The 15,372-nt window shown below is 44.7% G+C and overlaps 1 protein-coding gene across 1 annotated transcript in view; it reads left to right on the plus strand.

Moving 5' to 3' along the window:
• Positions 1–15,372, plus strand: part of ADAMTS12 (ADAM metallopeptidase with thrombospondin type 1 motif 12) — a 165,076-nt gene that overhangs the window by 138,942 nt on the left and 10,762 nt on the right. The window contains exons 18-19 of the mRNA XM_063128170.1: positions 5,869–6,079; positions 8,073–9,176. Coding sequence (XP_062984240.1) covers positions 5,869–6,079; positions 8,073–9,176 — 1,315 coding nt within the window. The remainder of the gene's footprint in view (positions 1–5,868; positions 6,080–8,072; positions 9,177–15,372) is intronic.

Here is a 15,372-nt window from a genome sequence, read left to right on the forward strand (position 1 = left end):
ACCTACAGGATCTCTAGATGGACTATCTCCTACAGCATCCCATTCACTCATTTTACACACCACGATAAGCCACTGTGGGTTAATTATCCCACAGGGCTCTGAAACACACACTGGCTGCCATTTTGAACCCTCGGATAATTGTTCTAGGATTATCCAATAACTCACGATGCCTGGGTTTGCATGACACGACAAGACGCAGCACACACCCCGTCTCAGCTTTCATATTCAAAATGGTGGATGGCACGCATCTCAGAGCCCCACAGGTTAATTAAACCACAGTAGGTTATTGTGATGTGTGAGCTGGCCCTCTCTCTCTTGGCCTCAGCTCCACCTCTGCAATGTGGCCTGCCTTAGATTGTTGTTGTAAGGATAACTGAGGGAGTATGGGAGGCACTTTGAACACTCATAAGAAACATTATATGAGTTGTAATTGCTATTAGCTTTCTGCAACAATGCACCAGAGGTTTGTAAGCAAATATCTTTCAACTTACACCTGAACTGCTTCACTAAAATGGGCAGGAGTGAGTGTTATCATCAGAAAGCCGAGAGGTTCAAGAAGGTAACAGATTGTGTCTGAGGAAGCTGTGACAGTCCATGTAAATAGTTTTTTTATTATTATTATTTTCTAGACAGTGCAATGATTCAGTGCTAATTACTAGGAAGCCAGCTGACTATATAATGTGATTTGATAACTAATGGCCTCAGTAATATCCAAGCTTCAGCCTCAGTGGCATTCTTTGCTTAGATTAAAAAGAAGTAAAAATGAGTTCTAGTTGCACCAAGAAAAAGTGGTGCAGTGCAACCCAGAAGTAAGATCAAATCTATTTAGTTCCACATAAGCATGATTCGCTTTGCAGCTTTAAGCGTTTCAGGCGCAACCCACTGGGATATTTGTATAATTTCACAGTTGGATCCATTTGCATTGTAATTTATATCTGCCTTGCACATTTTGGAATTCTTTTAGAGTATTGACAAGTGCATCAAGAAGAGCAATTCCATATTTTTTTAGGTACAGTTTTTGAAATTAAACATTTTGCTGTTCATAGTGGCAATGGCACCATCTTCTGACAAGCTGGATCCCCCAACTCCCTGGTGCAAATTTGGGGGACAGAAGGGGGGCTGCAGGGAAGAGGAGAGCGCCAGGAAGTCCCATTCGGCCAAGCAGGATCCTTCTGCTGGCGGAATGACAATTATGGATCCAGCGCACCATCTAAATGAATGGAAATTATGTGGAAGTGATGCCTGATTAAGGCGGCCACTTATGTATCACACACACCCCAAAACAGGAAATACATCAACAAAGAAGAGGACAAAAGGACATAGATAAAGTTTGTGTCTCCTAACGTATATGTATATATGCAGATTTAAAATTATTTAAAGAGAAATACAGTACATCTTGTCATAGCAGGAAAGACTGTGGGTTTTTCTAAACAAATCAGTTATAGCACGCTTGTGACTGGCCACTCACGGAATTTTGCAGGTTGTTTTGATGACAATGTGAACCTCCTGCATGTCTCCCGCTCCTAGGGTGACCATATGAAAAGGAGGACAGGGCTCTTGTATCTTTAACTGTAATGTAGAAAAGGGAATTTCAGCAGGTGTCAATTGAAGAGGGTGAAATTCTCTCTTCATCAACACAGTTAAAGCTGCAGAAGCCCTGCCCTCTTTTGTATCTGGCCACTCTACTATAGCTAGTGTAGCTTTAACTGTTGTGACGAAGAGGGAATTTCAGCCACTTCAATTGACATCTGTTGCAATTCCCTTTTCTACATTACTGTTAAAGATACAGGAGCCCTGTCCTCCTTTTCATATGGCCACCCTACCCGCTCCTTCCCCTAGTTATTCCATTTTTTAAAAAAAACTTTGGATAGCCCAATTTTTCTGAAATATTTCCAGATTTCCTACCATGTACACTTGAATTTGCACTACAAAATACCCACTAGAGGGCACTGTCCTCAAGTGGTTGCTTCTCCCCTCCTGTGAAATTCAGCTCAGTACAATTGTGCAAGAGAAGCAGGAAGCAAAGCACCGGTAAGCAAACACAGTTTCTCTTTAATCCAAAGAAGCCCTGAGACCAGGTGACCTGTGCACCTACTCAGTCTGTTGCCCAGGTGCTAACTGTGGATGGGCCACTTTGAGCCCCCTTGCTTTCCATTTTTCTGGTTCTTTGTCTTTAAACCAGCCTTGGACTGGACAACCCTTTAAATAGCAGATGCCTTCAAATTAGTGGAGACTGGTAGCTCCCATGTCAGTGAGGCAGTGAATCCACTTCGAGTTTCAGTCAAACCCAGTCAGAACTCTAAAGGAGCTAGCCAAGGTGCAGAAGCTTCCACACTGGATAGCTCCATTAGAGTTCTGACTGGATCTGACTGTAACCTGGAACAGATTCACTGCCCCACTGACATCAGTGCCATCAGCCTCCACTGCTTCAGAGGTTCATCCTCAACAGCCTTTCAAATAGAGGGCGTCCCTCTGTAAAGGAGGACACATGACCATCCCTACTGCTGATAGATTTTTCCTGGTACACTGGGAACCAGCAAAGGATCGGTTGCAGAACAAAAGCGATATTCGGAAAATGCAAAAGTAATGGAACTGCCGAGGGTTGCTCTACAGAAAACAATCTAAAATGACACCATCCCTTTATATCAATTTATTAAGAAGTAGCTTCTCCCGCTTCGTATATTGATATTTAGCAATGTATTGGGCCGTGGAGATCAATATGTTATATAATTTCCCAGGGGTGGGCCTATTTGCTCTTGAACAAATAGGCAAAATTCTTAGGTTTGAGAGCTGCTCCGTCTCTGTTTTCCAGATAGGCTGCTGGTCTCTCCCAGGCAGGTAATTGGCAAAGGCTGACTTTCAGTCAGTGTGGATTAAAGGGTTTATGAATTGCACATTAATATATGGAGTAGGATTATGCAGACTTCCTCGAAAATGTCAAAGGTGTAATCTACAGTAATTAACCAAGTCTGCAAAGAACCACGTTCATCACAAACTGTCTATCATTCAGACATGAATCCTTTGCCCTGGTGAGACATCCAGTTTTTAATATATAAGTTTCTAAAGTTGGTGGGCTTGATGGCTTTATTTCTCAGTGCAGGAACACAGAAAAGTTACAACGGCCGTGCGTCTTTATTAGAGCTGCAATATTTCATCAATTAATTGGTGAAATTAATCAACAGTTATTATTATTTTAGTTAGCAATCCTTTGGTGCTGGACTAGATGGATCCTTGGTCTGATCCAGCATGGCACTTCTCATGGTCCTTGGGAGGGAATCCCAGGGGCCTTAGAAGGTAGGATTAACTTCCCCTCCACCCACGAAGAGGGAAGTCCATGGGTAGGGAGGGAAGTCACCCCTGGGATGTCTCATCCAGGCAGTGGCAGGAAGGCCGTTCACTGTTGCTCCTCCACCATTGGAACTCCGATAATGGAGAGGGAAAAAGGGAGGCATTCTGGGGCAGATTGCGGGGAGAGGCTGTGGATCTGAAGAACAGCGTGTCCAGATCTTGGGACACGCTACATGAGTCTTGGGGGCTGTGATGCAGCCGCAGATTCACGGCCACTGCAGGGCTTCCCCATGAAGCTACGCATTGAAAAGGTTGGAGACTTAACCCAACTTTTCAGTGGGAGCGAGGTCAGTATGTCTCTTCTGCCATCTGACCTTGCTCCTGGGCCAATCTGGGGGACAGTCCTGGTGGAAGGCAACTAGCGATTGGTCGCCTTCCACCAGAAAGAAGGCAGGGGGCAGCTCCGGTACCTGGATGACTTACGGAAATCCTGTGCTCCATCCTTGGCATCGGGTAAGAAAAAACGCAGAGTTTAGGGGAAAGGCGGTACCAGCTTGGTGCCATGAAGCCAGGGCCTTGGAGCTTCCGAGTTGAAGCAATGGAAGGGGGAAGTAAATTTAAAAAATAGGGACAAATGAAAGGAATCCTTCTCCTATGTAGGCACACACCCCACCCACCCCACAGACGTCCTTCTGTGAGCTCAACAGGGGATACGAATCGGCATTTTGTCTGTCATGGATTCTCCCTCCCCCACCTTCTTTGGATTGCTCTGCCCACCAATGAAAAATGTATTCCTGAATAATCTGGCAGCAAACTAACCCTCTATAAATTTTAATTTAAGTACTTTTAATACAAATCCTCATAACAGGGGTGTTGAATGTCTTTCAACCCAAGGGCCAAATGGCATTTCAGAGAGGTGCATTCCACTGGTGACCTCAGGCAAAAGGGGAGGGCATTGTAAAAGAGGCGGGGACAAAAATACCAACCTATTTTAGCCTAAAACTCTTACTAAGTCTTAGGAAAGCTGTTTCAAGCTTTTTGGGTGGAGAGAAAAACTGCACAGCTTGGATGGAGGAACGGGGGGTCAGGCTGAGTTGAGCTGGGGGAACTTCAGAGGGCCGAACTGGATCCCAAGTCAGCCAGATTTCCTGGCCTGAGACTCCATGCCCCTGAATTATAGAGAAACTACAAATGACAAGCGCCATCCTTAAAGAGAAATCTCCCCTGCTCCCATTTCTGTGTGTGCACACAACAACTTCTCCGCATTCTGAATGACGATCGCCACATGCAGAAGTAATCGTGTTCAGCTCTCAGTTTCTAAAATACTGGTAATGTTATAAAATTGTGTAGTAATAGATGCATTTTTTTTTAATTTAATGCATTTCTATAGCACCTGATAGCCGAAGCTCTCTGGGCAGTTTGTGATATTGCACTGATAAACACTTGAGGAAGGGGCTGATGATCAGTGGTAGAGCATGTGCTTTGCATGTAGAAGGTCTCAGATTCAATCACCAGCATCTCCAGGTAGTGCTAGGAAAGAATCCTACCGGAAACCCTGGAGAGCAGCTGCCAGTCAGTGTCCACAGTACTGGGCTTGATGGTCCAGTGGTCCAGCTTGGTATAAGGTCGCTTCCTATGTAACCACTGACCGATGATGTTTGATCTGGGATGGAACTTTTCACCTTGAGACATGGGAGCAAAATGGTTGATACATTGCTACCATGGTGTGGGAGCTTCTTCTGTTTAGTTAGTTTCCAAACTACATGGGAACCGTAGAGATTCTGGAGCCAGGTGAGATAGACCAATGATGTGGCTATTGCTGAGAAAGGAATAAAGGTGACATGTAAAATAATTGTATCTGTCCCCATCCCATGAGGTTCTTGGATAAAGATGCAGGTGACCTGACCCAGATACATGAAAGTATCATCTGGATCCCAATGCTCAAATAAGAATAGGCCTAAATTAAGGGCAGAGAGCCTGGTGCCCTCCACATATTTTGAACTATAATTCTCATCAGCCCCAGCTAATATGGCCAGGCATGATGGAAATCAAGGTCAAAAACATCTGGAGGTCACTAGGTTGCCTATATCATATGACCAAAGAGAAGAGTTACTGTGATCCAGTGGAAAGTAATCTAGGCATATTTTATCTGCCTTTGACCCATCTCTGCTGTGGACCCATTTGGGTGGTATTTTGCACTTTGCAGTATCTCATTCCTAGTTGCCCATCTTAAATGCATATAATAAGGACCCACTTCTTCCAAGGGCGGTGGCTGTGAGGGCAAACAGGATTGAACTTTAAAACTAAAGATGTTGTGGAAAGGACAGACATTAACAAAATACTTCTGCTGAGCTGGCCTGAGTTTACCTTCATCCAATTTTAGCATCGCCCCATCATTTGGGAACAGGAAAAGCTGTAAGCCTAATATTTAATATGGAGAAATCAGGTCCAAGCCCAGAACATTAATAGTTCAGCAGTGTTATTTTCAGTTCTCTTCTTGAAGTATTGTTGGTGTTCCTCCTCTGATTTGAGGTCCATGTCCATTTGGTGTTCTCTTTTCCTTTTTGGCTTGCTCTACAGATGGTGGGCAGGAGAATGGCAGAAGTGTTCCACCACCTGTGGTCCAACAGGAGAGAAGAAACGAACTGTCCTTTGCATCCAGGCTGTGGGGGTCGATGAGCAAGCATTGCCTGCTGAGGAATGCCAACATCTCCTGAAACCAAAAACTCGCCTTTCATGCAACAGAGATATCCTGTGCCCATCTGACTGGACAGTAAGCAATTGGACTCAGGTCAGTTCACAACTATCTTGATGTTTATATTCTTCCAAAGGGCAGCCTACATAAGCCATTCATGGCTTGGCTTCAGCAAGAGAAACGCATCATACGCCCTCAAACCATTCTCTGGGCCTGTGAAAAGGCCTATTTTCCTATAGCACATTGGACTTGTGCAATTATTACCTTACATTATGTCTTGGCTGAGAAAGAGATAGATGCAATACCTAGTTTTAAATCTTGCCAACAGATTTAAATCAACATGGTCGATTTAGTTTCAGCTAAATCGACCATGGTGAGTGGGTGTTGTGAGTGTATAGGTGGTGTAGGTAAGGATGTTCTTGGGAAACCCTGATGCAGGGACACATGGAGGGGGCGCCACTGTTCCAGTGATTTGGGGCAGAAGGAGATATGGCAGGAGGAGGGGGTTGGGACATCAGTGTAGAATGGGTTACAGGTGTCTACACAGTGTTCCCCTTCTACCCCCTCCTCTAGCTCTCATGTAACTGGTAGCTCATCCACTGAGCCCTCCTTCTTTGTGGTGCTGCTTTTTGTGCCAGGTCAGTCCACAATAAGACTGCTCTTATTCACGATTTAAACATCACAAAATGTGATGTTTGGGGCAGTTGTTGTTGTTTTTAATCACAGATTAATGCTGAAACAGGTTGAAATAGACTTATGAAAGTAACACCAACCAGAAAGAGAGTGATCTATCCATACTCACACAAAAAAGAAAAAAAGAATTGTCCCTCCTCCTTTATAAATAAAGGTCTCATTCTTTCATTTTAAAAAAGAATGCTTCTAAGAACAACTGTTCATTGGTTTCTTTCACTCCTGGCTTGATTTTGCTGTGATTTGTTAGCAACAGGTATATGTTCTGTGATTTGTTAGCAACAGGTTTTGTCACTCCTAACACCAGTGCCTTCAAGTTGTTATCCCTCCCTCCTGTAAAAATTAAATGAAGGATGAAATTGGATTTACTTTTACCAAAATTCCTCTGTTGATCATTTTGTGTGCCCTTTCAACTACCGCTTCACTTCTAATTTCTGTACATATGAAAATGTGATGCTGGTAGTAATTGAATTAAATTAATTAATTTCAGCTAATATTGTTAATGAAGCATAACATCTGCATTAATGACTCTGTTTTCAGCAGAACCATGTTCCATTTCCTGTGATGTGCTAAAAAGCAGAGTAATTAGGGTAGGGACTTCATGGTGGATATAGAGAAATGAAAATAATGTTCAATTATAGAATGTTTTCTTTGCAGTATGGAATAATTAAGCATTTTGTTCCAAGGTGACCAATGAAAAGGCTGATAATTCAGAAACATACATTGGAAGAACATCCTCGGACTTTCCCACCCTGATGACCTCCAGTTGTTTTGGACTTAAAACACTAGGCTAGGGGAGGGTGGTGGCTCTTGTATCGGTGGGGTGGTGAATCCACTCCAGGTTTCAATCAGATCCAATCAGAACTCTAAATGAGCACCTTGGATAGCTCCTTGAGAGTTCTGGCTGGTTCTGACTGAAACCCGGAGCAGATTCCCCACTCCACTGAAGGCGGGGCCAACAGCCTCCACTGCTCCCAGCATTTCTGAACATTGGCTATGCTTGATGGGGCTATGATGGGAGTTGAAGACTGAAACACCTGGTAGTCACCAGGTTGGGGAAGCCTGCATTAAGGCCAGGGTAAGAAACTAGGATTGGTTCCAGGACTAATTCGGAGGGCCTGATGACATCAGGGAGCAGGATAATACCACCACCCCAGAAGCTCCCCTCCCAAAAACCATTTGGCTCCATTTCCCCTTTTCCTGCATGGAGAAAGGCACTCAGCCAGGGCCTAGAGGAACAGACTCAGATGCTGGCTGAGTCATGTGCTTGGTTTGACTGCTATTCATTGTCCCAGTCAGGACCCCACACAGCGCAGCTGCAGACAGAACAAAAGGTTCTTGGGTATAGTATATGTTATATGGCTATGTGAATGGATGAGATATCTTATTTATTTTGCAGTGTACAGTTACCTGCGGCGGAGGGGTACGGACTCGTAACATCACCTGTACGAAAAACAATGGGGAGCCTTGTGATGTTTCAAGAAAACCCCATTCTAGAGCTCTGTGTGGCCTCCAGCAGTGCCTGTCCACCAGAAGATTACTGACCCACCATATCAAACTGCATGGTGGGAAGATAATCAGGAGAATGGGAACTAATCCCAGAAGAGGCCCTGCAGACCGATTGCCCACCCCAAAACCATGGCCAAGAATCCCGATGACAACAAAAATACCTGAACCTAGAAATGTTACTTTGATACCCACATCTGTTAGCCTGATGAATTTTTCCCAACCAGAAGACTTGGAAGCAAAAAATGTACAAAATAATTCCAGTGGCTCAAGCATTCATGATAATTATTCCGGCGTACTTAGTGGCAACTGTTCACTGCAAAATAGCACTTGTGGGCCCATCACAAATAATACAATTATTTCAAATGTTACAAACATGGGAAGCGCATCCAACATGAACCCTACCAATTCTTCGGAAGGTGGCTTTATAAATATGGACTCCTTTACCACTAACCCCATGTCTTGGGTTGTCACCCCAAGCGATCATTATTTAACTGAAGTATCTGATACAGTGTCTAACAGTACTGATGGAGGAACAAAAGACAAAACCCAAAGTGAATGGCCAACAGGAACATCTCCTACTACCATCCCCGACAAGACCTCAAAAACCTCACCGACAGATGACCCCCCTGGCACCTTTAGCCAAGTTCCTGTTACCCCAATAGCAGGAGAAGAAGTTTCCTTGACTACAATAAGCCTCAAAGGCCTTCGTGTACAAATAAATACACCTACAGCAGCAGATCTTCTTACAGAACAGCCAACACTGTTAACTGATACATCAAGAGACAAGAGTACAAATGGAATGACACTCAAACCCTCCTTCAATGAAACACACAATCGGCCTACAGAAAGTCCATTCCTGTGGGACACCAATGTGCCAAAGATCCAGGATAAAGCTTTCAAGAGAACATTTGTGAATGACTCTGATCCAGATTCTCCAGAAGGCCCCGTGAATTCCTATCTTGATGCCTACTGGGTGGTGGGGAACTGGAGTGAGGTGAGTGTTAAGAGTTTCTTTGTTTGGCTGGCGGTAACTACCCTATAACGCTTACTACAGTGCCACCACCTTTATCATTATTACCTCCTTAAAAGGAAGAGACTTCAGCTGCATTCCTAATAGAAGCAATTATCCATGTGCAGTGCCTACGCACCAGGCTTTTTTTAAAATAAAATAAAATAAACAGAAACCTAATCATTTTTTGTTAATCTCTTCTGGGGGGCCCCATATCCATGTTATCCTTCCTTCAAGATATTTTAATTACAACTATATGGAGAAATAAGAATGTGCGCTGGCCACTGTTCTGTACTGTAGCACTAAAATCCCAAGGAATAAAGGAGTTTCTCCGGCTTGATGATTTGGCCGTAAAGAGAGTAATGTGGAAGGGAGGCCCAGGAACAAAAAACAAAAAGGGAAGTTGCTCTCTTATTAAGCATCCTTTCCAGAGAAAATTGCAAAATTTGGCTGTGCTCCCGCCTCCATTAACAATGATGTTTGGTCAAAATGAGATATGATGTTAAATGCATCTTTCATTTGCTGTGCATTTTTTAAAATACACATAGCAACCACTGGGAGGACTGACAGTTACCAGGATTAACCCTTTCCTCCCCTGCTGTAGTCATGGCAGCAGGGGGTGGGGTGGGGTGGGGGTTTCTCGTGATGTAAATTGATGCTTTGAGGTAGCAAAACAGCAGCCCTGCAGGAGAGTGTTAAATTTCTCCTTCCTGCTTGCTGCAATCCCAATAATTATCAGTCCCACCCACCCAAGTGGCTGCTATTTGCATTTAGATGCATTTGAACCCAGTTTGGCCCTCAGAACTAGCCGTCTGGGTGGAATAACCTTACATTCTTAAGCTGAAACTAGTGATTTTGGCAGAATAAACGTTTTGCCTGAGAAGCACTTTGCACAATTCATCACGCTACATGATGAATGTGGTGAGCGAGGGCAAGTGAAGGACGTTTATATCAGCACTGGTGCAATGGTAAGGCACTTTGCCACAACAGTCGCACACCCACACGCCCAAGCAGAGTCCCAAAACCAACTTCTAGCAGTTTCATCTCCACCACGAATTTGACACCAAGGCACCTCAAAATACTTTGCATTGCAACAGGGAGCAATAATTATTGCTGAGGAAAAATCATCCCCCTCCCCAGCTACTGTGAGGATTGCAGCTAAACTCCGAGGGGACAGGAAATTCTGAGGGGGGTGGCAGATGACGTCAGCGTTCCTGGTGATCACAATGTGCTGGCCCTGTGTCCCTGTGAGCCCTGGTTCTACTACGCTGCTGCACAGCACAATGCTGTGTATGTCTGCTGAGAAGCATGTCCCATGGGCTGGGCCTTGTTGGCAGAGGCCTAGTAGTGAAAAACTAAAAAGGTTCTAGTGTTGTCAAAAGCTTGCGTTATACAAACTGGAGCGTTGCACAAACGGCTTTCAAAATTCTCCATCCAGTTTTGGGCAGAGAAAATGGTGAGGGTCATCTTAGCACATTTCTGCAGGGAGAGAAGAAATTCTCCAACGTTATCTTGGGAGTGGGTGCAAGCATCAGCAATGGCAGTAGCACAGCTTCTTTCTGAGCATCATCAGGCGAGCTTTTTATCGCACGCTCGTTACTGACTGCCCACAGTTTTTAGCAGGACCTTTTGACACCGCCGTCCTCCTCCCCACTTCTCCCGCTCTTTCTGCTCGCATTCCCATTGCAACAACAACAAAAAAAAGACCCAGAAAATCCAACTTTTTTAACTGTAGAGAAACGTGCTGCCATTTCCCACTGTGTGCAGGAGAAGCAGCGGGATAAAAACACCCATTGTTTACTTCCCCTTTCTTCCCTGTGTAAAGAAAGAGGAAGTATTGTGGGACAGAAGCAGGGGGGAAGCGAAAGTAAGGAAATGTGATCCCCTCCATGTGATGACGCTCTCTTTTGTCCTAAGGGTTTCTTTTTCTGCTGCTGTGTTGGCAGCCTGGCCATCATTTTGCATCTTGCACAATCTCCCAGACTTAGCGTCATTCCAGGGCATTTTGGGGGTGTGGAAGGGGAGAATGGTGGATGCCACACACACACACACACACACACACACACACACACACACACACGGTGGAGAATATTCAGAGAAAATTCTGCAAAGTGCCCTTCTTTTGAGAGAAAAGCATTCTGAAGAAATTTTGACACAGCTTTAAAAAAAAAACAAGTGACAACACATCTCAATTTTACAAATGGATTATAAAGAGAATTCCCTTCTCTGAATTTATGCTTCTTGTGAAATTGAGAATGGCTTGTTACACTATTATTATTATTTATTTATTTATTTATATAGCGCCATCAATGTACATGGTGCTGTACAGAGTAAAACAATAAAATAGCAAAACCCTGCCGCATAGGCTTACATTCTAATAAAATCATAATAAAACAATAAGAAGGGGAAGAGAATGCACCAAACAGGCACAGGGTAGAGTAAAACTAACAGTATAAAAGTCAGTATAAATACACAGCAAGTTACAACTCACTGGAAAGCTCTGGAATCCATCGTGGCTTGTAAAAGCAGTTAGGCAAGAAATTGATGTTTCCCCATTTTGCAGTTATAAAATGGTCAAGTCAGAGTGCCGTGAAGACTTGCTGTGTGATGGAATAGTTCCACACAGCTGTTGCTTCTTTCTTAGGCAAAGGCTCACTGAAGGTAACAGAATTAAATCAATTTACTTTACTTCAGCTTGACTTCAAATTGGCATGGCCAACAAAATTTTAACGAAAGCAAATTAGAAATGAAATGAAATTCTGCTTGCGTACAATGTTTGAAGCCTTTTCAAGCCAAAACAGTCTTGATAAAACTGATGATGATTTTAGTGTTAGGCAACCCACACATTTTCAATTTTGTATGAATCATGGGTAGATGAGGGTTGAAATCTAACTTCACATGAGCAGATTTCCACTCGCGTAATGGGATTTATTTATTTATTTTATTACATTTTTTACTGCCCATCAGCCGAAGCTCTCTGGGCAGTGCACAATTAAAAATCATAAAATACAACAAGTATAGATAAATGTAAAATGTCAAACAACAACAAGTTAAAATCAAGGGAGAGACTGTTTGGAAAGGTATGTTTTCAGGAGGCGTTTAAAAGATGTTACGTTTCCCTCCTCCCGAAACACACAAGGGAGGTTTTTCCAGAGGGTGGGTGCCACTACAGAGAAGGCCCACCGCTGAGGTTCCTCATGGCGACATTCCCTTCATTTCGGAATGGCCAGCCAGACCTCCTCCGAGGATCGTAACTGTCATCCAGGGGTACATATAAAAGGAGGCGGTCTGCTAGGTATGCTGGTCCCAAGCTGTTTAGGGCTTTGTAGGATAACAACATAACCTTGTATGGGGCTTGGTAGCTAACAGGGAGACAGTGCAGTTCTTTTAAGACAGGTCCCAGTGAGCACCCTAGCTGCTTAATTCTGTACTAGCTGCAACTTCCGAACTACACACATTGGTAGCCCCACATAGAATGTGTTACAGTAGTCTAGTCATGAGGTTACCAGTGCATGAATGATCATGGCAAGGCTATCCCTATGCAGGAATGGGTGTAGTTGGCGTACCAACCAAAGTTGGTTCTGGGCGCTCCGGGCCACCAAGGCCACCTGGGCCTCCAAAGATGGATCCAGAAGCACCCCCAAACTATGGCAAGTGCAACCCCATCCAGAACAGGCAAACTCCCCAATTCCCGGACCTGGGGACCACCAACCCACAAGGCCTCTGTCTTATTGGGATTCAGCTTCAGATTGTTGGCCCTCATCCAAGCCATAACTGTAGCCAGGCACCAGTTCAGAATGTGCACGGCCTCTCCCGATTCAGTTGTTACAGAGAAATAGAGCTGGGTGTCATCAGCATACTGTTGACACCTTGCCCCAAATCTCCTGATGACTGCTCCCAACAGCTTCATATAGATGCTAAATAACATTGGTGAAAGGATGGTGCCCTGAAGCACCCCACAATTCAACTGCCATGGGGCAGAAGTACATTCCCCCATTGCTATTTTCTGGAAATGGCCCTGCAAGTATGGGCTGAATCACTGTAAAACAGTGCCATCAACCCCCAATTAACAGAGACATTCCAGGAGAATACAGCAGTCAATGGTATCAGAAGCCGCTGAAAGATCAAGGAGTAGTAACAGGGTCACGCTCCCCCTGTCCCTCTCCTGAAAAAGGTCATCTATCAGGGTAACCAAGGCCAATTCCATCCCAAAACCAGGTCTGAATCCAGACTGGAATGGATCCAGATAATCCATTTCATCCAAGTGCGCCTGCAGCTGAGACACCACCACTCTCTCGAGCACCTTGCTCAAAAATGGAGTATTGGCGACCGCACAATAGTTATCATAACTCTCTGGGTCCAGGGAGGGTTTTTTTTCAGGAGCGGTCACACCACCGCCTCCTTCAAGGCAGCAGGGCCCACCCCATCATGCAATAATGCAACCTCAGGGCCCCAAAGCAATGATGGGGTTAGTCCCAGGGCATGGGCTGAAGCAGCCTTCCCCAACCTGCTGCACTCCAGATGTTTTGGGCTTCAACTCCTCATAGCCCCAGCCAGCATGGCCTGTGGTCGAGAATGCTGGGAGTTGTCATCCCAAATTTCTGAATGGGAGCATGTTGGGGAAGGCTGCTCTAAAGATACACGATGCAGCTACCTTGGGAAGCTTATTATTATTATTATTTATTTATATAGCACCATCGATGTACATGGTGCTGTACAGATAACACAGTAAATAGCAAGACCCTGCCGCATAGGCTTACAATCTAATAAAGTTGTAGTAAACAATAAGGAGGGAAAGAGAATGCAAACAGGCACAGGGAAGTGTAAACAGGCACCGGGAAGGGTGAAGCTAACAGTATAGAGTCAGAACAAACTCAAAGTTTAAAAGCTATAGGGAAGAGAAAAGTTTTTAGCTGTGTTTTAAAAGCTGTGATTGAGTTGGTAGTTCTCAGGTGTTCTGGAAGAGCATTCCAGGCATGAGGGGCAGCAGAGGAAAATGGACGAAGCCGAGCAAGGGAAGTAGAGACCCTTGGGCAGGCAAGAAGCATGGCATCAGAGGAGCGAAGAGCACGAGCGGGGCAATAGTGTGAGATGAGAGAGGAGAGATAGGCAGGAGCTAGACCGTGAAAAGCTTTGAAGGTCAACAGGAGAAGTTTATATTGGATTCTGGAGTGAATTGGGAGCCAATGAAGAGATTTCAGAAGCGGAGTGACATGGTCAGAGCGGCGGGCCAGGAAGATGATCTTAGCGGCAGAGTGGTGGACAGAGACCAGCGGACTGATGTGAGATGAGGGGAGGCCAGAGAGGAGGAGGTTGCAGTAGTCCAACCGAGAGATAACCAGTGCGTGAACGAGAGTCTTGGCAGAAGAGACAGACAAAAATGGTCGAATCCTGGCAATATTATACAGGAAGAAACGACAAGATTTAGCTACTGCCTCGATATGAGGAATAAAGGAGAGCGAGGAATCAAATATAAAGCCAAGGCTACGAGTTTCCTTGACTGGAGTAAGCGTGACATCGTTGACAGTAAGAGAGAATGAGAGATGAGGAGAGGGTTTAGGAGGAAAAACAAGCAGTTCAGTTTTTGCCATATTGAGTTTCAAACGGCGATGAAGCAGCCAGGCTGAGATATCTGAAAGACATGCTGAGATACGATCGTGGACATCAGGAGAAAGTTCCGGAGATGAGAGATATAGTTGTGTGTCATCGGCATACAGGTGATATTGGAGGCCATGAGATTGAATAAGTTTACCCAAGGGCAGCATGTATAGAGAAAACAGCAGCGGGCCAAGCACCGAGCCTTGCGGAACCCCTACTGAAAGGGGAAAGGAGGAGGACGAGCTGCCGTTAGCTGACACGCTGAAAGAGCGGCCCTCTAGATAGGAGGCGAACCAGTTATAGACAGAGCCACAGAGTCCAAGGTCATGGAGGGAATCTAAGAGAAGATCGTGATCAACCGTGTCAAAGGCTGCAGTTAGATCAAGGAGAATAAGGACGGAATAATGGCCCTTAGACTTGGCAGTGAGAAGATCATTGGTGATCTTGGTAAGGGCTGTTTCAGTGGAATGCAAAGGACGGAATCCAGATTGAAAGGGATCCAGAGCAGAGTTACTAGAGAGAAAGTCAAGACAGCGAGTGTAGACCACACGTTCCAGAATCTTTGAGACAAGGGGCAACAGAG

This window comes from Elgaria multicarinata, chromosome 6, assembly GCF_023053635.1.
Source record: "Elgaria multicarinata webbii isolate HBS135686 ecotype San Diego chromosome 6, rElgMul1.1.pri, whole genome shotgun sequence".
Taxonomy (NCBI): Eukaryota; Metazoa; Chordata; class Lepidosauria; order Squamata; family Anguidae; genus Elgaria; species Elgaria multicarinata.